Source organism: Ranitomeya imitator, chromosome 4 (assembly GCF_032444005.1).
Source record: "Ranitomeya imitator isolate aRanImi1 chromosome 4, aRanImi1.pri, whole genome shotgun sequence".
Classification (NCBI taxonomy): domain Eukaryota; kingdom Metazoa; phylum Chordata; class Amphibia; order Anura; family Dendrobatidae; genus Ranitomeya; species Ranitomeya imitator.
The window spans coordinates 254,273,554-254,297,876 of record NC_091285.1 but is presented as its reverse complement, the minus strand read 5'-3'; the positions used below and the strand labels follow the sequence as shown (position 1 = coordinate 254,297,876).

At 48.0% G+C, this 24,323-nt stretch overlaps 1 protein-coding gene across 3 annotated transcripts in view; it reads right to left on the bottom strand.

The window, feature by feature from the left end:
* The window catches only part of PPP1R12A (protein phosphatase 1 regulatory subunit 12A), a 123,151-nt gene extending 107,228 nt beyond the window's left edge, over nucleotides 1–15,923 (bottom strand). For 2 of the 3 annotated variants that reach the window (XM_069764513.1, XM_069764512.1), the window contains exon 1: nucleotides 15,451–15,920. In XM_069764513.1, the coding sequence (XP_069620614.1) occupies nucleotides 15,451–15,687 (237 nt within the window). In that variant the 5' untranslated portion in view covers nucleotides 15,688–15,920. Of the gene's footprint in view, nucleotides 1–15,450 lie in introns of all 3 variants that reach the window. The other variant, XM_069764511.1, reaches the window with a different exon arrangement.
* Nucleotides 15,924–24,323: the final 8,400 nt, after the last annotated feature.

Below are 24,323 nucleotides of genomic sequence, written 5' to 3'. Positions count from 1 at the left end.
AATCTAACGTCTTTTTCTCCTCTTTCAGGTAACATCGGGGGCTTATCTACAGCATTACAGAATGCTGCAGATAAGCCCCTGATGCCGGTGGGCTTACCTCACCCGCGATTTTCGGGGTGACAGGTTCCCTTTAAGATATGTTTGGGGTAGCACAGTGGCTCAGTGGTTAGCACTGCAGCTTTGCTGGAGTCCTGGGTTCAAATCCCACCAAGGACATTATCTGCAAGGAGTTTGTATGTTCTCCCCATGTTTGTGTGGGTTTCCTCTGGGTTCTCCGTTTCCTCCCACATTCCAAAGACATACTGATAGGGAATGTAGATAGTGAGTCCTATCGGAGACAGTGATTATAATGTGTGCAAACTGTAAAGCGTTGCGGAATACGTTCGCGCTATAAAAAAATAAAGATCATTAATATTATTATTATTGTTAAAAAAGGATGAAACAGATGGAAAACTGAAGTAAAATATAGGTCTACCTTATTTAAACAGAACTCAAAAGACTAACGTCAGATCTGTAAATTGGATGAGAATATGACATGCTCAGAGTCTCACGGACCAGACAAATCCGTTTCTAAACATGGAAGTGCGTTTAGATGAATGAAGCCCTATAGGTCTCTGTCCATGTAAAATAGAGACACCACATGGATGTGTACAATGATGTGCGATTGTAGCCTCAGGCCAGGACAGACCGTTCTTTTTCAGATACTGCAAGACCTGGACCAACTGCGTAGGTATAAGGCTATGTGCACACGTTGCAGATTATTCGCGGTTTTCTAGCGTTTTTGCGCTATAAAAACACTATAAAACCGCAAATAATCTGCTTACATTAAGCATCCTATCTTTTTTAATGAAATCCGCAATTTCTGTGCACATGATGTGCGTTTTTCCACATGAAAAACGCATTGCGGAAAAATAATGAACCTGTTCTATAATTTTGCGTTTTTTTTTTGCGGATGTCCCACTGTCTAATGCATTGGGAAATGTCCGTGAAAAAACGTGCAAAAACCGCGTCAAAACGCGCACAAAAACACATGCGGATTTCATGCGGAAATCTCCCAAAAATGTCCGGATTTTCACAGGAATTTTCTGTATGAATTCCTGAACGTGTGCACATAGCCTAAATCAGGCTGCTGGGTTCAGATCAGGAGCACTGCGTTTGGTGCCAATATTGCGGTCTGTATATGGATTATATCCTGCACTCCTGTATCCACCTAAAAAAGACACAGCGCTGCCGGAGGGACTTCAGACAAAGCACAGAGACTCAGTGTTTCATTGTGGATGGCTCCATAGTGGTTTTAGCTCAAATCCATTTTTGGGTTCTTAGAATGCAGGCTGGCAATACCAAACATAAAATCCCTTATTGAAGATGTAAAACAATTCTTCACAATACATCCAGATCATGAGCCCAGCAGCCACCTAATATTAAGCCACAAAACTCCGATGTCAGAGGTGTGGGCAACACATCACATTAGCAGTTGATGGCTGCAGCTCTCACACGGCACATAAGAGTATTACAAGTGTCAGAAAACCCCGCACCAACATCACTGCAACAGCAGCGGGGTTTTATTTTACACAGGTGAATACTGCTTTTTAAGGGAGTGACCCCAAAACTAAACATTGACATTATACAGAGATCACAGACTTCGTCCCCCAAATATCATAGTGGTACAGTGCCTGTGGAAAATACTTTGACTTTGCATACAAATGAGGGGGCTTCGGAGCATTTTGAGGGCCTTATTTCACTTCTGATAGACCATGCTTGCCTCCCAGAGTGAGATCTGCGCACATGCACACTGACACTGCCCATGTCTGGGTGCCTTTCTCCCCTGGGACACATGAAAGTGTAGCAAGTGGCAGCCGCCATGTACAGCCAGGAAATACAAGTCAGTCCGAGCTTACATTGTGCCCTTCACATGGATGTAGGCGCAGTTTAACCAGTTGGGGGAAGACCCTCAACATGCAAAACGAGGCACAACGGCACACTGAACTCTTCGCAGTGCCAAGGGTGCACTGAGGCCCCGCGCATTTACATGCACATGAAAATTAACTTTCTCAGACATTGTACCACTAACAGGTATAGGGAGAGAATGATTTTTATAGTCCCTCAAATCACTGAACGGATAATTTAATGTATTGCTGGTTATAAAGTCAGTTCAACGGGGTTGCCCATATAACATCTCCTTATACCAGTATGACAGGTTCTCCTGCTCCAGTTACTGCGGCTTTCCTCACAGACTGCACAGCTCTCCTGCCCACAATATGGCTGCTGGTGGAGGAGCAGGCGACCAGACCTGTCCATCAGCCTCCTCCAATAGAAAGGCATCTTTGCCATGTGAGGCGATTATGAATTGAATGCAGCCGATGGCCAGGTCTGGTCACATGCTCCTCCATCAGTGGCCATGTTATGGACAGGAGAGCAGCCTGTGAGGAAACCTGCAGTACCAAGTGCAGGAGAAGAACCCTTCGTATAATAGTAAGGACCACAAAGTCTTCTCCCCAACACATTGCTATGATAAAGCCAAATGTGAAGATACAACAGGTGTGCACTTACTAGGAGATCGGGTAACGCTTACAAAAATTCTGTCACTAGAAGGCTATGTGCACACAGTGCGTTCTATTCACGTTTTTGTTTTTTCGCAGGAAAAACGCTTCCCATTATTTCTAATGGAACTCCGTGTTGTTGTGCACATTCCGCAAAAAAAAAAAAAAAGCATTGCGGTAAAAACGCAGCATGTTCATTAATTTTATGAAATTTCCGCTATTTATTGTATTGGGAAAAAAAATGCAAGCAGATTTTCTGCAAATGGAGTCTGGTTTTGCTCAGGAAAATTCTGCAACATGTGGACTTAGCCTTAGGCTACTTTCACACTAGCGTCGTGCACTGCACGTCGCAATGCTTCGTTTAGGAGAAAAAACGCATCCTGCAAAATTGCTTGCAGGATGCGTTTTTTTCTCCATTGACTAACATTAGTGACGCATTGCGAAGCTTTGCCAAACGTTGCAACCGTCGTGCGACGGTTGCGTCGTGTTGTGGCAAACCGTCGGCAGCAAAAAACGCTACATGTAACGTTTTTTGTTGTGTCCGCCATTTCCGACAGCATATGCGCGGCCGGAACTCCGCCCCCACCTCCCCGCAACTCACAATGGGGCAGCGGATGCACTGGAAAAATGCATCCGCTGCCCCCGTTGTGCGGCGCTTGCACAGTATGCATCGGTACGTCGGGCCGACACAGCGCGACGGCCCCGTACCGACGCTAATGTGAAAGTAGCCTTAGACCTGATTGAGTGATAAGCAAGGTCCTGTGGCTTATGCTAATACAGGATATATTATAATCTGGGCCCCTGCTGCATCCAATGACTTTACAGAAACTGAGGAAGTGTCTGCTCACTCGGAGCTTAGCAGTCCAGTGGGCGGTCCAAATCAGTGACTGCTATTTCTATATACACTTAAGGTACTGTCACATTAAGCGACGCTGCAGCAATCTAGACAACGATCCCTGCAGCGTCGCTGTGTGGTCGCTGGAGAGCTGTCACACAGATGCTCTCCAGCGACCAATGATGCCGGTCCCCTGGTAACCAGGGTAAACATCGGGTTACTAAGCGCAGGGCTGCGCTTAGTAACCCGATGTTTACCCTGGTTACCAGCGTAAATGTAAAAAAAAAAAAAAAAAAAAACTCTGGTTACCAGGGTAAACTTTAAAAAAAAAAAAAAAACACCACATACTTACATTTCGGTGTCTGTCATCGGGCGCTGTGCTTTCCTGCACTGTCAGCGCCGGCCAGCCGTAAAGCAGAGCAGTGATGTCACCGCTGTGCTTTACAGCTGGCCGGCGCTCACAGCCAGTGCAAGAAAGCAGAACGCCGGGGGACAGACACCGGAATGTAAGTATGTAGTGTTTTTTTTTTTTTTTAAAGTTTACCCTGGTAACCAGAGTAAACATCGGGTTACTAAGTGCGGCCCTTAGTAACCCGATGTTTACCCTGGTTACCAGTGAAGACATCGCTGAATCGGCGTCACACGCCGATTCAGCGACGAAATAAAGTGCTGGACTTTCTGCGCAGACCAACGATGGCACAACAGGATCCTGATCGCTGCTGCCTGTCAAACTCAACGATATCGCTAGCCAGGACGCTGCAACGTCACGGATCGCTAGCGATATCGTTCAGTGTGACGGTACCTTAAGACATAACCATCAATCCCGAACTGAGAACACCCACCAGACTGATATGCCCAGAATGAGCAGAGATTTCAATGAATACACAGGTTATACTTAATTTCATTCCTCCCAGTAGCATTCCGCTTTCAGTCACGGCTCTGTGTATAGAGAGCACTGACTAACAGCCGGCCCCGATGCTGATCTGCCAGGGGTGCGGTTACAGCTACTGCTCTCCATACAATGCGGGGACTGACCCTATGCCAGTGCCACCCCCGTGACTGAACCCCCCCAAACGCTACCAGTAGGAATCATTTTTTCCTGGCAGCAAAAGACTAAGTGCGGGCACTGGGCAGGTTCAGAACGCTATTAACCTGCACATTAACACCATATGTGCAGGTTAATAGCATCTTCACGTGACAGGTTCCCTTTAACACGCATAGAATTGCCAAGTATGAATAATACAGAAAACTTCAGAGTGGTCTCCTCAAAAATAAAAGCCCAGCCAGATGTTAAAGGGGTTTCCCAGGCTCCAGTTACATTTCTGCAGTCGTTACTGGAAATCGTGCTGCGTGCAATGTGCATAATGTCAGGATGTCCCTCCATTCCCAATGCGAGTGGGCCGTCATGTAACGGCAAGCATGCGATTTGCTGTGCCTTATTCACTTCGCTCACACATTCTACTCTGCAATCTGACTGTAGACAGTTCACTTGAGTCTGGAAAGCATCAAACCGCATGGCTTTACAGCTCACCCAACGGGGGACTAGCTGTGCACCATGATCCATGGTTCCAAGAGAGAAAATAAAAAAAAAAAAAAAAAACAAGATACAGAAAGAATGCGCTAAAAGTCAAAACCATTTCCACAAAATCAATCAGGCTCAGCCAAAACATGCAGATATGCAAGTCTAGATCTTATTGTATAGTGATGCCATCCGATGCTCAGAAGACAGGAAATTTACACAGGAGCATTCTTTGTAAAAACAGTGAACGAAATAAAAAGCATTGTTCAATAGTGTCCTAAAAGCAAATGCAGTAAAAAGTAGGTACTTCTGAGACATATTAAATATATGGGCAGCAAAAAACACTGGTTCAAGATCCTAGCCACATCTCCACCCGGGGCTACAACTATGCACAGTAGTAACCCTTAGGCTATATTCACACTTTGCGGATTTTGCTGCGGATCCGCAGCGGATTTGACCGCTGCGGATCCGCAGCAGTTTCCCATGAGTTTACATTTCAATGTAAACCTATGGGAAACAAAAAACGCTGTGCACATGCTGCAGAAAAATCAGCGCGGAAACGCTGCGGATTACATTCCGCAGCATGTCACTTCTTTTTTGCGGATTTTCAGCTGCTCCAATAGAAAACTGCAGTTGAAAATCCGCAGAAGAAAACGCAGTAAAAACCGCGATAAATCCGCAGTAAAAACCGCGATGGGTTTTCACTGCGGATTTTGCAATTCCGCTGCGGAAAAATCCGCAGTGGAATCTGCAAAGTGTGCACATAGCCTTAGATAAAACTGCAGAAGGACCTGACATCTTCCCGCAGTAGCAAGCGACAGCATCCATTTTTAGAAAACTTTCTGTAGCGTTGGGCTGGATAAATCCTCAACTACCGGCTGCCATGGCAACCAAGTGCCAGCATCTGAAGCAGTCCCATCATTCCTAAGCAGCCATCAACCTACTGCCAGCTGTCTGAGCTCCGCACAGCCCTCTCCTTATGCCAAGTACAACAACGGAGTGCCCTGCTGAGAAGAAGGCCATTTCTCCATGAGTAGATTCAGGATACCAGCGAGAAAGCGATGAGTGAGAGAACACAGTCCTGCTACATCATACGTCACTAAATGTGATGGAAAATGCTACAGAATAATCTGCTGTACATGGTGGCGGGATTGGCAGTGTGGGTGCATGCAGTATACATTACGCTTACAATTGAGATTACTCATGCACACAGGCTCCTGTCTTCTCAAAAGCTATACTGTTCATTTTTGTTATGTATCAAAAAGCAGCATACTTAAAGGGTTTGTCCACTACTGGACCACCGCCACTGAATAGATTCAGGAGCCCAATTACAATAAGGACAAAGGGTAGTCAGCTCACAGAGAGGGACACGGCTATCACATGCAGGCTGCAGTCTTAAGGGTAGATCCTATCCCAATATGTTGTAGGTGCAATAAGATCGCCCCTTTTCCCCCCCCCAAGCCACCGATCTGTCCTTTACACTGCTCCGCTCCCCTCCGTCCTCCTGTCCGCTCCCCCCTGTGCTCTTGTCCGCTCCAATCCCACCCCCGTGCTCCAACCACCCCCCCTTGCAGTCCGATCCACCCCCCCCTGCAGTCCGATCCACCCCCCCCCCTCCCCGCTCCGATCCGACCCTCGTGCTCCGATTTACCCTCCCCCCATGCTCCGATAACCCAAACGCAACATGGCGCCACCATTGATTCCAGCCAATCTTGTATTCAAAAAGTCAAATGGTGCTCCCTCAATTCCGAGCCCCAACGTGCGCCCAAACAGTGGTTTACCCCCACATATGGGGTACCAGCATACTCAGGACAAACTGCGCAACAATTACTGGGGTCCAATTTCTCCTGTTACCCTTGTGAAAATAAAAAAAATGCTTGCTAAAACATCATTTTTGAGGAAAGAAAAATGATTTTTTATTTTCACGGCCCTGCGTTGTAAACGTCTGTGAAGCACTTGGGGGTTCAAAGTGCTCACCACATATCTAGATAAGTTCCTTGGGGGGTCTAGTTTCTAAAATGGGGTCACTTGTGGGGGGTTTCTACTGTTTAGGCACACCAGGGGCTCTGCAAACGCAACATGACACCTGCAGACCATTCCATCAAAGTCTGCATTTCAAAAGTCACTACTTCCCTTCTGAGCCCCGACGTGTGCCCAAACAGTGGTTTACCCCCACACATGGGGTATCAGCGTACTCAGGAGAAACTGGACAACGACTTTTGGGGTCCAATTTCTCCTGTTACCCTTGGGAAAATTAAAAAATTCTGGGCTAAATATTTTTGAGGAAAGAAAACGTATTTATTATTTTCACGGCTCTGCATTATAAACTTCTGTGAAGCACTTGGGGGTTCAAAGTGCTCACCACACATCTAGATAAGTTCCTTTCGGGGTCTAGTTTCCAAAATGGGGTCACTTGTGGGGGTTTCTACTGTTTAGCCACATCAGGGGCTCTGCAAACGCAACGTGACGCCCGCAGAGCATTCCATCAAAGTCTGCATTTCAAAACGTCACTACTTCACTTCCGAGCCCCGGCATGTGCCCAAACAGTAGTTTACCCCCACATATGGGGTATCACCGTACTCAGGAGAAACTGGACAACAACTTTTGGGGTCAAATTTCTCCTGTTACCCTTGGGAAATTAAAAAATTGCAGGCTAAATGATCATTTTTGAGAAAAAAAATTTTTTTCATTTTCATGGCTCTGCGTTATAAACTTCTGTGAAGCACTTGGGGGTTCGAAGTCCTCACCACACATCTAGATTAGTTCCTTTGGGGGTCTAGTTTCCAAAATGGGGTCATTTGTGAGGGATCTCCAATGTTTAGGCACACAGGGGCTCTCCAAACGTGACATGGTGTCCGCTACTGATTAGAGCTAATTTTCCATTTAAAAAGCCAAATGGCGTGCCTTCCCTTCCGAGCCCTGCCGTGCGCCCAAACAGTGGTTTACCCCCACATATGGGGTATCAGCGTACTCAGGACAAACTGGACAACAACATTTGGCGTCCAATTTCTCCTATTACCCTTGGCAAAATAGGAAATTCCAAGCTAAAAAATTATTTTTGAGGAAAGAAAAGTTATTTTTTATTTTCATGGCTCTGCGTTATAAACTTCTGTGAAGCACCTGGGGGTTTAAAGTGCTCAATATGCATCTAGATAAGTTCCTTGGGGGTCTAGTTTCCAAAATGGGGTCACTTGTGGGGGAGCTCCAATGTTTAGACACACAGGGGCTCTCCAAACGCGACATGGTGTCCGCTAACAATTGGAGCTAATTTTCCATTCAAAAAGTCAAATGGCGCGCCTTCCCTTCCGAGCCCTGCCGTGTGCCCAAACAGTGGTTTATCCCCATATATGAGGTATCGGCGTACTCGGGAGAAATAGCTCAACAAATTTTAGGATCCATTTTATCCTATTGCCCATGTGAAAATGAAAAAATTGAGGCGAAAAGAAATTTTTTGTGAAAAAAAAGTACTTTTTCATTTTTACAGATCAATTTGTGAAGCACCCGAGGGTTTAAAGTGCTCAATATGCATCTAGATAAGTTTCTTGGGGGGTCTAGTTTCCAAAATGGGGTCACTTGTGGGGGAGCTCCAATTTTTAGGCACACGGGGGCTCTCCAAACGTGACATGGTGTCCGCTAAAGAGTGGAGCCAATTTTTCATTCAAAAAGTCAAATGGCGCTCCTTCCCTTCCAAGCCCTGCCGTGCGCCCAAACAGTGGTTTACCCCCACATATGAGGTATCAGCGTACTCAGGACAAATTGGACAACAACTTTCGTGGTTCAGTTTCTCCTTTTACCATTGTGAAATCAAAAAAATTGTTGCTAAAAGATAATTTTTGTGACTAAAAAGTTAAATGTTCATTTTTTCCTTCCATGTTGCTTCTGCTGCTGTGAAGCACCTGAAGGGTTAATAAACTTCTTGAATGTGGTTTTGTGCACCTTGAGGGGTGCAGTTTTTAGAATGGTGTCACTTTTGGGTATTTTCAGCCATATAGACCCCGTAAACTGACTTCAAATGTGAGGTGGTCCCTAAAACAAATGGTTTTGTAAATTTCGTTGTAAAAATGAGAAATCGCTGGTCAAATTTTAACCCTTATAACTTCCTAGCAAAAAAAAATTTTGTTTCCAAAATTGTGCTGATGTAAAGTATACATGTGGGAAATGTTATTTATTAACTATTTTGTGTCACATAACTCTGGTTTAACAGAATAAAAATTCAAATTGTGAAAATTGCGAAATTTTCAAAATTTTCGCCAAATTTCCGTTTTTATCACAAATAAACGCATAATTTATTGACCTAAATTTACCACTATCATGAAGCCCAATATGTCACGAAAAAAAAATCTAAGAACCGCTAGGATCCGTTGAAGCGTTCCTGAGTTATTACCTCATAAAGGGACACTGGTCAGAATTGCAAAAAACGGCAAGGTCTTTAAGGTCAAAATAGGCTGGGTCATGAAGGGGTTAAAAAGGGCCTGTCACTAGGTCAAAAATCACTCAGCCTTTGGAATTACTCCCTTGAGTATTCAGGTTCTCTCTCACTTGTTTTTCCTTAAAGGGAACCTGTCACCCCCAAAATTGAAGGTGAGCTAAGCCCACCGGCATCAGGGACTTATCTACAGCATTCTGGAATGTTGTAGATAAGCCCCCGATGTATCCTGAAAGATGAGAAGTGGTTAGATTATACTCACCTGGGGGGCGCTCCAATCCAATGGGCGTCGCGGTCCGGGGCCTCCCATCTTCATAGAATGACGTCCTCTTCTTGCCTTCACGCTGCGGCTCCGGTGCAGGCATACTTTGTCTGCCCTGTTGAGGGGAGAGCAAAGTACTGCAGTGCGTAGGCGCTGGTCCTCTCTGACCTTTCCCGGTGCCTGCGCACCGGAGCCGCAGCATGAAGACAAGAAGAGGACGTCATCTTAAGAAGATGGGAGGTGCTGGTCCGGACCGCGACACCCATCAGACCCAGACCACAGCAGGACCGCCCCTGGGTGAGTATAATCTAACCTCTTTTTCTCATCTTTCAGGATACATCGGGGGCTTATCTACAGCATTACAGAATTCTGTAGATAAGCCCCTGATGCTGGTGGGTTTAGCTCATCTTCGATTTTGGGGGTGACAGGTTCCCTTTAAAGGGGCTATCTACGATTCAGAGAACCCACTTCTGAATCCCTAGGTTTCCCCCCTTTTAAATAATAACACTAATACTCCCCTCAGATGCGAGCCCCGGGAGAGCCACACTGATGCAACTGCATGACATTATGTCACGCAGTCCCAGCAGCCAATCAGTGCAGGCTTCAGTCTCCTCTCCTAGGGACATAAAAATGTCTTGATTTGTATGCAGGAGTGGAGTGTGAAGCCAGTGCTGATTGGCCACACGGACGGCGTGACAGTCACAGGGGCCCCAGGAGAGCAACTGGTGAAATCACTGGAATGGCACCAGCACAGGAAGTAAGTGTTATTTTAAGGGGGAAAACGTAGGGATTGAGAAAGTTGTCCGAGTAGTGGACAACCCCATTAAATCGGCAATATGGTTCCAGATATTTGGGACTTTTATTTAGTGCTAATTTTTATGGTCTTTACCAAGGAAACAGTGCTCACAAGGTAACAACATAAAATAGGTTAAAGACACTATCCCACAGAACCTGTGACCCATGCCACCTCAAAAAGACCATAAAAATTAACACTAAAAAAGTGATGGATAAAAACGGCATGAATAGGGGAAGCGAAAATAAAAAAAATTTGACTTTTGACTTAAGCCGGTTTCACATTTGCGGTGGTGTCCGCAGCGTTTCTGAGGCATACATCCGCATGCATCTTGATTTCATATCTTTTACATTGTGTACGCATGGACATGCGTTTGCATGCATTCGCCTGCGTCTTTTTGCTGTGTGCGGAGGGGCACGGCTAACGCACCATGTTGCAATTTTTGAGGCGTCAAATTTCCGTCAAATATGCGCAGGCATGTGGATTAGTGCATTAAAAAACGCATTACTGTCTATGGGAACATGTATTTGCATACGCATGCATTCGCTGCGCTTGCGCACTTCGGACTGCGCATGTCCAGGAACTGATTTAGACACGCCCTCCTGGAAATATCGAACGCATGGGCATAAAAAGTGCAAACACATGTGAAAACGCATACAAATGCAGCGGTTTTTTTGCAGTCATGCGTAAGCTGATGCGGATAAAAAATGCTGCGTTAGCGGACAAGACGCTGCGGACTCAACCGCAAATGTGAAACTAGCCTTAGTGCCTGGACCTCTATCTGTTACATATGATAAAGCAATACTTACATTAAAAAGAAATACATGGAGGTTCAGAGGGAACTCAAGCATATTTCACACAGCAGCCAGGAAAATGGACACACAATAAGCGGTGTACTGTGATCCTGCACGATGGAAAGCCGAGTCTATATGGAATCTGACGTGTGGTTCACATTGCGTTAGGGCAGTCCGTTTAGCGCATAGCGCTACGGACTGCGCTACCGCAATGTCCCAAAAGGGATCGCGTTTGGCGATCACGCTAGCGAAGACACCCGATCTGCGCTAGCGGGGAACGGACCTCGGACGCAAGCAGCGTCCGCAGTATGTCCGAAGCTAAAGCGACATCGCTAGCGCGTGCCGAAAATGGCATGCGCTAGAGATCCGCTAGCACATTGCCGTCAATGGGTGCGCTAACGGATTTGTTGCATGGCGTTAATTGCGACAATTTCACCATGTAACGGAGTCCGCTAGCGTTAACCCATTAACGCAATGTGAACCTAGCCTTACTGTGGAGCAAAACCACTGACTCCACAATTTGCCTGACTTCCAACTCCACGACTCCGACCCCACAGCACTGGTCACTACTGAGCATGTAGATAAAGTGCAGCACAGATTGATCTCAGCTAACAGCCAAGATCCTTAGATCAAAACGGACATTTCAGAACTTTCCCAAATTCTTATGGAAACATTTACAGCACATCCTGCACTGAACCACTGCGCCTATTATATATATTAAGGCTATGTGCACACGTAGGAAAAGAGGTGCAGAATTTTCTGCACAAAATCCGCATCTCCTGGCAGAATCCGCAGCCGTGGATTTGCCGTGGTTTTTATGCAGATTTTGTGTTTTTTATGCGGATTTTCTGCCGTTTTTGCGACTGCGGAATTTTAACATGGAGGGGTGCAGAAACGCTGCAGATCCGCACAAAAGAAGTGACATACACTTCTTTGAAATCTGCGGCAATTCCGCACTGATTTTTCTGCACCATCTGCGTAGCTTTTTTTTTTCCATTGAATAACATTATACTGTACATCACAGTGCGGATCTGCGTTTCTGCACAGAAAAATCTGCTGCGGAACCGCAGCGAATCTGCATAGAATCTGCATCGTGTGCACATAGCCTAAGAGTCAGTCCACTTTATACTGACTTCACAGCCCTACGTGTAAGTACGTAGTTGGGTTTTTATTGATAACTCCCTATATTACAGCAAATAGAACTATCTGGAAAGGGTAGGTCAATTTTAAGACTCAAATCCTCCAGGCTGTAATGACTTCAGCTCTACGCTGTTAAAGGGAGTGTGACTACAGAGCTAAAGAAGCCAAAAGTCCATGTGGCTATCTGCTCTACATTTAGATGCACAGGAAAACTCTATATTGACCTTGACTGAAATCTCGGATTCCTTATGTTTGGGCAAGTCCAATCCTGGCTAAGCAGCTGTACACCATGCCCGTAGTGCAACCCGAGCTCGGCACATCGCGCATTATCTCCCATTGCTAGCCTGCCCTTATTTGGCCAACACAGAGATTCCAATCTGACGGCCACAAACATACACAAAGCCCTCGTACTGAGGAAGCCCAGCCACCAGCTCTGTACCAGCGGCTAGCGGGCATAGGTGGCTGTCATTATGGCAACCTACCCACTACAACATTACAAGCGATCATTATTACGCTGTTCAGGGAGCCCATCAGAACACACCACAGGCAATACAGCACTGAAAGACACACACGTCCAACAACTAGATATCCTGCAAGTTCTGGAGACGCTGCTTCTATTAAACAGTTGAATCCTTTCTATCGTTTACTTGTGATACTTTCTTCCTTTTCTGAATATGTAGGGTCACTGAGGGGACCATACGCCACTAGGAAAGGCTGCCATTCAAAGCCATAGGAGAGCTGGATAAGCCGATGCCTTCCCAGAAACAGAACTGGACAGAATGAACGGCCGGCAGGAATGAAGGGTTCCTACTCTCCATGGATGTGAGGAATTTGAGGTAAGATCCTGAGAGGCAGATTTTATTCATATATATTGGAACTTTATAAAGTGTGCCCACGGACACTTCCATCCTGTTCCCTCCCGCCAAACATACAGCTACACTCCAACGGTAAAGGAAATAAACACAGAAGTTGTAGAGTGTCACTTTACAACAGGGAGTACCTGACAGACCCTCCCCACAACCTCCAGGGGGTCACCACCCATCTTCTGCATTGTACCCCAGCTCTAAATTATATTAGATGATCTGTAAAGACCGCCTGTATTTGGACATAAGGAACAACAAACCTGGAATTTATTAGATTTTTTTGGCCAATCCCGACGTGATGGGGGACTAATATCACACCAGCGATAGTAATGGTGCAAAGATGTGCAACTGTGGGGAATATGGTGTCCTTCTATGGATCACTGTGTGACACTTGGGCACAGTGACTAGCCACAAAGGATGGTGACATATGGAGGGTTGGCACATCATGAGTGACTGGCCTATAGTATGACTGTCCCCCACCCACAGGTATAGGATGGCACAGTATGACTGCCCCCTCCCCAGGTACAGGATGGCACAGTATGACTGCCCCCCTCCCCAGGTACAGGATGGCACAGTATGACTGCCCCCCTCCCCAGGTACAGGATGGCACAGTATGACTGCCCCCCTCCCCAGGTACAGGATGGCACAGTATGACTGCCCCCCTCCCCAGGTACAGGATGGCACAGTATGACTGCCCCCCACCCCAGGTATAGGTTGGCACAGTATGACTGCCCCCCTCCCCAGGTACAGGATGGCACAGTATGACTGCCCCCCTCCCCAGGTACAGGATGGCACAGTATGACTGCCCCCCTCCCCAGGTACAGGATGGCACAGTATGACTGCCCCCCTCCCCGGTATAGGATGGCACAGTATGACTGCCCCCCTCCCCGGTATAGGATGGCACAGTATGACTGCCCCCCTCCCAGGTATAGGATGGCACAGTATGACTGCCCCCCTCCCAGGTATAGGATGGCACAGTATGACTGCCCCCCTCCCCACGTACAGGATGGCACAGTATGACTGCCCCCCCTCCCCACGTACAGGATGGCACAGTATGACTGCTCCCCTCCCCACGTACAGGATGGCACAGTATGACTGCTCCCCTCCCCACGTACAGGATGGCACAGTATGACTGCCCCCCTCCCCACGTACAGGATGGCACAGTATGACTGCCCCCCTCCCCACGTACAGGATGGCACAGTATGACTGCCCCCCTCCCCAGGTATAGGATGGCACAGTATGACTGCCCCCCTCCCCAGGTATAGGATGGCACAGTATGACTGCCCCCCTCCCCAGGTATAGGATGGCACAGTATGACTGCCCCCTCCCCAGGTATAGGATGGCACAGTATGACTGCCCCCCTCCCCAGGTATAGGATGGCACAGTATGACTGCCCCCCTCCCCAGGTATAGGATGGCACAGTATGACTGCCCCCCTCCCCAGGTATAGGATGGCACAGTATGACTGCCCCCCTCCCCAGGTATAGGATGGCACAGTATGACTGCCCCTCTCCCCAGGTACAGGATGGCACAGTATGACTGCCCCCCTCCCCAGGTATAGGATGGCACAGAATGACTGCCCCCCTCCCAAGGTATAGAATGGCACAGTATGACTGCCCCCCCCGGTATAGGATGGCACAGTATGACCGCCCCCCACCCCCAGGTACGGGATGGCACAGTATGACAGCCCCCCTCCCCACGTACAGGATGGCACAGTATGACTGCCCCCCTCCCCACGTACAGGATGGCACAGTATGACTGCCCCTCTCCCCAGGTATAGGATGGCACAGAATGACTGGCCCCCTCCCAGGTATAGGATGGCACAGTATGACTGCCCCCCTCCCCATGTACAGGATGGCACAGTATGACTGCCCCCCTCCCCACGTACAGGATGGCACAGTATGACTGCCCCTCTCCCCAGGTATAGGATGGCACAGTATGACTGCCCCCCTCCCAGGTATAGGATGGCACAGTATGACTGCCCCCCTCCCCAGGTATAGGATGGCACAGTATGACTGCCCCCCTCCCAGGTATAGGATGGCACAGTATAACTGCCCCCCTCCCCAGGTATAGGATGGCACAGTATGACTGCCCCCCTCCCCAGGTAAAGGATGGCACAGTATGACAGCCCCCCTCCCCAGGTATAGGATGGCACAGTATGACTGCCCCCCTCCCAGGTATAGGATGGCACAATATGCCCCCCAGATCTCACAGGAAGGCCCAGCAGGGGCCCGTGCAGGCCAGTGAGCCGCTGGAGGCTGGAGCCGGGCGGTGGGTACCTGGTGCAGAGCCGTGAGCCCGTCCACATTGGCGTAGTTGATGTCAGCCCCCCGGTCCAGTAACTTGCACACCTCGTCGCTGTCTCCGCTGGAGCAGGCAGCCAGGAACACGGCGCCATCGTCGAACTTCACCTTGGTCTTCTTCCGCTTGATGACGTGCGGCTCCAGGTCAGTCTCTGAGCCGATCCAGCGTTTGAGCTGCTCGTTCCTCTTCTGTTTAGCGTCCGCCATCTTCATTCCCTCCCCCTCCCAGCCCCGGGTCCTTCCCTTCCTGCCGCTGTCTTCCTCTACTCTGCTGCGAGGGCTCTGACAAGTGGGCCTCCGAGGCCGCCGTACACCGCAGCCGCCGCGTCTCCGCCGACTCCGGGGCCCACACCCAACTCCTCTCAGTGACACACAGACGTCTGCAGGCCCCGACCGGCTGCGCACACACAACGCGCGCCCGCGACGCTCATCTGCATATTCTCGCGAGAGCTGCCGACGTCAGGACATATAGCTCGCGCAGAAATGCTCACCGCCACCGCCTTCGGTGGGAGGAGGGGCTAAGGGCACATAGAGCCCGTGTGATTGGCTGCAGCAGTGCTGACGTAATATCTGTCTGTTTGGCTGAGGATGAGTTGTTACTTGTAGTAGTAAAGCAGTGGCGGCTCCTGTGACTGGGGGGCGCTCAGTGTATGCAGGCACCTCGGAGGGGCTCATGTAATGCATAGGTATTGCTGCTACACAGCCGGAGCCCCATGGAAGGTGTCTGTGCAGAAAGGGTCGCACTCCTGCAGTCTTCCACAGCTAGAACTACATTTCCCAGAAGCACTTGCGTCTCCCTCTGCCCTGTGTGACCGTCTCCCTGACCTCTCCGCACCCTGCGCAGCACCCTGCCTTTACCCATTATGTCTGCCAGCTACCTCAGCGTGGAGCTTTGCCTTACTAGGCCGTACAGACCCGTGTGTGCCGCCTGCTGCTGACAGAGCAGTGATGTGACGCTGCAAATGGCGCATTATTGATCTCAGCCCCTCTATATACAGCCCGGTCTTCTGCATGAAACCTATGACCTCCTCTCAGCCCTTCTATATACAGCCTGGTCTTCTGCATGAAACCTATGACCTCCTCTCAGCCCCTCTATATACAGCCTGGTCTTCTGCATGAAACCTATGACCTCCTCTTAGCCCCTCTATATACAGCCCGGTCTTCTGCATGAAACCTATGACCTCCTCTCAGCCCCTCTATATACAGCCCGGTCTTCTGCATGAAACCTATGACCTCCTCTCAGCCCCTCTATATACAGCCCGGTCTTCTACATGAAACCTATGACCTCCTCTCAGCCCCTCTATATACAGCCCGGTCTTCTGCATGAAACCTATGACCTCCTCTTAGCCCCTCTATATACAGCCCGGTCTTCTGCATGAAACCTATGACCTCCTCTCAGCCCCTCTATATACAGCCTGGTCTTCTGCATGAAACCTATGACCTCCTCTCAGCCCCTCTATATACAGCCCGGTCTTCTGCATGAAACCTATGACCTCCTCTCAGCCCCTCTATATACAGCCCGGTCTTCTGCATGAAACCTATGACCTCCTCTTAGCCCCTCTATATACAGCCCGGTCTTCTGCATGAAACCTATGACCTCTCAGCCCCTCTATATACAGCCCGGTCTTCTGCATGAAACCTATGACCTCCTCTCAGCCCCTCTATATACAGCCCGGTCTTCTGCATGAAACCTATGACCTCCTCTTAGCCCCTCTATATACAGCCCGGTCTTCTGCATGAAACCTATGACCTCCTCTCAGCCCCTCTATATACAGCCCGGTCTTCTGCATGAAACCTATGACCTCCTCTCAGCCCCTCTATATACAGCCCGGTCTTCTACATGAAACCTATGACCTCCTCTCAGCCCCTCTATATACAGCCCGGTCTTCTGCATGAAACCTATGACCTCCTCTTAGCCCCTCTATATACAGCCCGGTCTTCTGCATGAAACCTATGACCTCCTCTCAGCCCCTCTATATACAGCCTGGTCTTCTGCATGAAACCTATGACCTCCTCTCAGCCCCTCTATATACAGCCCGGTCTTCTGCATGAAACCTATGACCTCCTCTCAGCCCCTCTATATACAGCCCGGTCTTCTGCATGAAACCTATGACCTCCTCTTAGCCCCTCTATATACAGCCCGGTCTTCTGCATGAAACCTATGACCTCTCAGCCCCTCTATATACAGCCCGGTCTTCTGCATGAAACCTATGACCTCCTCTCAGCCCCTCTATATACAGCCCGGTCTTCTGCATGAAACCTATGACCTCCTCTTAGCCCCTCTATATACAGCCTGGTCTTCTGCATGAAACCTATGACCTCTCAGCCCCTCTATATACAGCCTGCTCTTCTGCATGAAACCTATGACCTCCTCTCAGCCCCTCTATATACAGCCCGGTCTTCTGCATGAAACCTATGACCTCCTCTCAGCCCCTCTATATACAGCCCGGTCTTCTGCATGAAACCTATGACCTCCTCTTAGCCCCTCTATATACAGCCCGGTCTTCTGCATGAAACCTATGACCTCCTCTCAGCCCCTCTATATACAGCCCGGTCTTCTGCATGAAACCTATGACCTCCTCTCAGCCCCTCTATATACAGCCCGGTCTTCTGCATGAAACCTATGACCTCCTCTTAGCCCCTCTATATACAGCCCGGTCTTCTGCATGAAACCTATGACCTCCTCTCAGGCCCTCTATAAACAGCCCGGTCTTCTGCATGAAACGTATGACCTCCTCTCATCCCCAGTCACGTAGTATATTGCACAGCCCACGTAGTATATTGCCCAGTCACGTACTATATTGCCCAGCCACGTACTATATTGCACAGCCCACGTAGTATATTGCCCAGTCACGTAGTATATTGCACAGCCCACGTAGTATATTGCCCAGTCACGTAGTATATTGCCCAGCCACGTAGTATACAGCACAGAGCATATTGCCCAGCCACGTAGTATATTGCCCAGTTACGTAGTATATTGCCCAGTGACGTACAGCACAGAGCCACGTAGTGTATTGCCCAGCCACGTAGTATATTGCCCAGCGACATAGTATACAGCACAGAGCATATTGCCCAGTGACGTAGTATATTGTCCAGCGGTCACATGACTGTGACATTATGGAAGGTCCTTGTTGCATAGCATCTTTAGCACCGGAGAAGCGAGGAGCGGGAAAGGCGCCGGAGGGTGAGTATATGATGATTTTTTATTTCTTTTATTATTTTTAACATTAGATCTTTTTACTATTGACGCTGCATAGGCAGTATCAATAGTAAAAACTTGGTCACACAGGGTTAATAGCGGTGGTAACTGTTATGACCTGGTGGTCAGGACAATAATGGACCTGGTGGTTAAGAGCACACGGAATGACCTGATAGTTACAGATAATAAGGACGAGCTCTGGGACGTGGGAACTCTGCTGACCGCAAACCCTAAACCTATCCAACACACTAGAAATAGCCGTGGATTGCGCCTAACGCTCCCTATGCAACTCGGCACAGCCTAAGAAACTAGCTAGCCCTGAAGATAGAAAAATAAAGCCTACCTTGCCTCAGAGAAATTCCCCAAAGGAAAAGGCAGCCCCCCACATATAATGACTGTGAGTAAAGATGAAAATACAAACACAGAGATGAAATAGATTTAGCAAAGTGAGGCCCGACTTACTGAACAGACCGAGGATAGGAAAGGTTACTTTGCGGTCAGCACAAAAACCTCCAAGAGGCCACACAGAGGGCGCAAAAAGACCCTCCGCACCGACTCACGGTGCGGAGGCGCTCCCTCTGCGTCCCAGAGCTTCCAGCAAGCAAGACAACAAATTAAATAGCAAGCTGGACAGAAAAATAGCAAACCAAAGAAATACAAGCTGGAACTTAGCTTCTGATGGGAAGACAGGTCACAAGAACGATCCAGGAGTGAACTAGACCAATACTGGAACATTGACAGGTGGCATGGAGCAAAGATCTAAGTGGAGTTAAATAGAGCAGCAGCTAACGAATTAACCTCGTCACCTGTGAAACTCAGAAACACCCACCAGAGGAAGTCCATGGACAGAACCAGCGGAAGTACCATTCATGACCACAGGAGGGAGCCCGACAACAGAATTCACAACAGTACCCCCCCCCCTTGAGGAGGGGTCACCGAACCCTCACCAGAGCCCCCAGGCCAACCAGGATGAGCCAAATGAAAGGCACGAACCAGATCAGCAGCATGAACATCAGAGGCAAAAACCCAGGAATTATCTTCCTGACCATAACCCTTCCACTTGACCAGGTACTGGAGTTTCCGTCTCGAAACACGAGAATCCAAAATCTTCTCCACCACATACTCCAACTCCCCCTCAACTAACACCGGGGCAGGAGGATCAACGGATGGAACCACAGGCGCCACGTATCTCCGCAATAACGACCTATGGAACACATTATGGATGGCAAAAGAAGCAGGAAGGGCCAAACGAAATGACACAGGATTGATAACCTCAGAAATCTTATACGGACCAATGAAACGAGGCTTAAACGTAGGAAAGGAAACCTTCATAGGAACATAACGAGGCGACAACCAAACCAAATCCCCAACACGAAGTCGGGGACCCACACAGCGCCGGCGGTTAGCAAAACGTTGAGCCTTCTCCTGGGACAATGTCAAATTGTCCACCACATGAGTCCAAATCTGCTGCAACCTATCCACCACAGTATCTACACCAGGACAGTCTGAAGACTCAACCTGCCCTGAAGAGAAACGAGGATGGAAACCAGAATTGCAGAAAAACGGCGAAACCAAAGTAGCCGAGCTGGCCCGATTATTAAGGGCGAACTCAGCCAACGGCAAAAAGGACACCCAATCATCCTGATCAGCAGAAACAAAGCATCTCAGATATGTTTCCAAAGTTTGATTAGTTCGTTCGGTTTGGCCATTTGTCTGAGGATGGAAAGCCGAGGAAAAAGACAAATCAATGCCCATCCTAGCACAAAAGGATCGCCAAAACCTTGAAACAAACTGGGAACCTCTGTCAGAAACGATGTTCTCCGGGATACCATGTAAACGAACCACATGCTGGAAAAATAATGGCACCAAATCAGAGGAGGAAGGCAATTTAGACAAAGGTACCAAATGGACCATCTTAGAAAAGCGATCACAAACCACCCAAATGACCGACATCTTTTGAGAGACGGGGAGATCCGAAATAAAATCCATAGAAATATGCGTCCAGGGCCTCTTCGGGACCGGCAAGGGCAAAAGCAACCCACTGGCACGAGAACAGCAGGGCTTAGCCCGAGCACAAGTCCCACAGGACTGCACAAAAGAACGCACATCCCGCAACAAAGACGGCCACCAGAAGGATCTAGCCACCAAATCTCTGGTACCAAAGATTCCAGGATGCCCAGCCAACACTGAACAATGCATCTCAGAGATAACTCTACCAGTCCATCTATCAGGGACAAACAGTTTCCCCGCTGGGCAACGGTCAAGTCTATCAGCCTGAAATTTTTGCAGCACCCGCCGCAAATCAGGGAAGATGGCAGACAAAATTACCCCCTCTTTGAGAATACCCGCCGGCTCAGGAACACCCGGAGAGTCAGGCACAAAACTCCTTGACAGGGCATCAGCCTTCACATTCTTAGAGCCCGGAAGGTACGAAACCACAAAATCAAAACGGGAGAAAAATAACGACCATCGAGCCTGTCTCGGATTCAACCGTTTGGCAGACTCAAGATAAGTCAAATTCTTGTGATCTGTCAAGACCACCACGCGATGCTTGGCTCCTTCCAGCCAATGACGCCACTCCTCGAATGCCCACTTCATGGCCAACAATTCACGATTACCAACATCATAGTTACGCTCAGCAGGCGAAAACTTTCTAGAAAAGAAAGCACATGGCTTCATAACCGAGCCATCAGAACTTCTTTGCGACAAAACAGCCCCTGCTCCAATCTCAGAAGCATCAACCTCAACCTGAAACGGAAGCGAAACATCTGGCTGGCACAACATAGGGGCAGAAGAAAAGCGACGCTTCAACTCCTGAAAAGCCTCTACAGCCGCAGAAGACCAATTGACCACATCAGCACTCTTCTTGGTCAAATCAGTCAACGGTTTAGCAACAGTAGAAAAATTAGCGATGAAGCGCCGATAAAAATTAGCAAAGCCCAGGAACTTTTGCAGGCTCTTCACAGATGTCGGCTGAGTCCAATCGTAAATGGCCTGGACTTTAACAGGGTCCATCTCGATAGTAGAAGGGGAAAAAATGAAACCCAAAAATGAAACCTTCTGAACTCCAAAGAGACACTTTGACCCCTTCACAAACAAGGAATTCGCACGAAGGACCTGGAACACCATTCTGACCTGCTTCACATTAGACTCCCAATCATCCGAAAAGACCAAAATATCATCCAAATACACAATCAGGAATTTATCCAGGTACTCTCGGAAGATGTCATGCATAAAGGACTGAAATACTGATGGAGCATTGGAAAGCCCGAATGGCATAACCAGGTACTCAAAATGGCCCTCTGGCGTATTAAATGCTGTTTTCCATTCATCGCCTTGTTTAATACGCACAAGATTATACGCCCCTCGAAGATCTATCTTGGTGAACCAACTAGCCCCTTTAATACGAGCAAACAAATCAGACAGCAACGGCAAAGGATACTAAAATTTGACTGTAATTTTATTAAGAAGGCGGTAATCAATACAAGGTCTCAAAGAACCATCCTTCTTGGCCACAAAAAAGAACCCTGCTCCTAACGGTGATGACGACGGGCGAATATGGCCTTTCTCCAAGGATTCCTTTATATAACTCCGCATAGCGGCGTGTTCTGGCACAGATAAATTGAACAATCAGCCTTTAGGAAACTTACTACCAGGAATCAAATTAATTGCACAATCGCAATCCCTATGAGGAGGTAGGGCATTGGCTTTGGGCTCATCAAATACATCCCGATAATCCGACAAAAACTCTGGAACTTCAGAAGGAGTGGAAGACGAAATAGACAAAAATGGAACATCACCATGTACCCCCTGGTAACCCCAGCTGGACACAGACATAGATTTCCAGTCCAATACTGGATTATGAACCTGTAGCCATGGCAACCCCAAAACGACCACATCATGCAGATTATGCAACACCAGAAAGCGGATATCCTCCTGATGTGCAGGAGCCATGCACATGGTCAATTGGGTCCAATACTGAGGCTTATTCTTGGCCAAAGGCGTAGCATCAATTTCTCTCAATGGAATAGGATACTGCAAGGGCTCCAAGAAAAAACCACAGCGCCTAGCATACTCCAAGTCCATCAAATTCAGGGCAGCGCCTGAATCCACAAATGCCATAACCGAATAGGACGACAGAGAGCAAATCAGAGTAACAGACAATAGAAATTTAGACTGTACCGTACCAATGGTGGCAGACCTAGCGAACCGCTTAGTGCGCTTAGGACAATCGGAGATATCATGAGTGGAATCACCACAGTAAAAACATAGCCCATTCCGACGTCTGTGTTCTTGCCGTTCAGCTCTGGTCAAAGTCCTATCACATTGCATAGGCTCAGGCCCATGCTCAGATAGTACCGCCAAATGGTGCACAGCTTTACGCTCACGCAAGCGTCGATCGATCTGAATAGCCAAGGACATAGACTCATTCAGACCAGCAGGCATGGGAAATCCCACCATGACATCCTTAAGGGCTTCTGTTGTGAATTCTGTGGCAGAGCTCCCTCCTGTGGTCACAAGTGGTACTTCGGCTGATTCTCTCTGGGAGCTTCCGTTTGTGGAGGAAACTGGTACTGCTGCTTCTGAGTTTCCTCCCTCAGGTGATCTGGTGAGGTCGTTAGGTGCTTCTCTACTTAACCCCACCTAATACTTTGATTCATGCTTCCTGTCAATGTTCCAGTGTTGGACTTGTGTTTCTCTGGATCATTCCTGTGGCCTGCTGCTCTGCATAGCTAAGTGCTTCTTTGCTATTTGTTGCTATTTTTTCTGTCCAGCTTGTCTTTTTGTTTTGCTGGAAGCTCTGGGACGCAAAGGGTGTACCTCCGTGCCGTTAGTTCGGTACGGAGGGTCTTTTTGCCCCTTTGCGTGGTTTTCTTTAGGGTTTTGTGTAGACCGCAAAGTTATCTTTCCTATCCTCGTTCTGTCTAGAATATTGGGCCTCACTTTGCTGAATCTATTTCATCCCTACGTTTGTCTTTTCATCTTACTCACAGTCATTATATGTGGGGGGCTGCCTTTTCCTTTGGGGTATTTCTCTGAGGCAAGGTAGGCTTATTTTTTCTATCTTCAGGCTAGTTAGTTTCTCAGGCTGTGCCGAGTTGCATAGGTAGTGTTAGGCGCAATCCACGGCTGCCTCTAGTTGTGTTTGGAGAGGATCAGGGATTGCGGTCTGCAGAGTTCCCACGTCTCAGAGCTCGTTCTATTATTTTGGGTTATTGTCAGATCACTGTATGTGCTCTGACCTCCATGTCCATTGTGATACTGAATTGCCTTTCATAACAGTACAGGAAGCCGAAAGTACTAATGATTCTCAATAGAGGGAAAAAAGAAGTTCTGAGACCATTTTTTTTTCTTGGCTTTGTGTTTTGTCTTTTTTTTCCCCTAGACATTTGGGTGGTTCAGTACACAGGTGTAGCGATGGACATTAGAAGTCTGTCTTCATTTGTGGATCAGCTCTCGGCAAGAGTACAAAAGATTCAAGACACTATTGATCAGAAATCTATGTTAGAACCAAGAATTCCTATTCCTGATTTGTTTTTTGGAGATAGAACTAAGTTTCTGAGTTTCAAAAATAATTGTAAGTTATTTCTGGCCTTGAAACCTCGTTCCTCTGGTGATCCAGTTCAACAGGTTTTGATTATTATTTCTT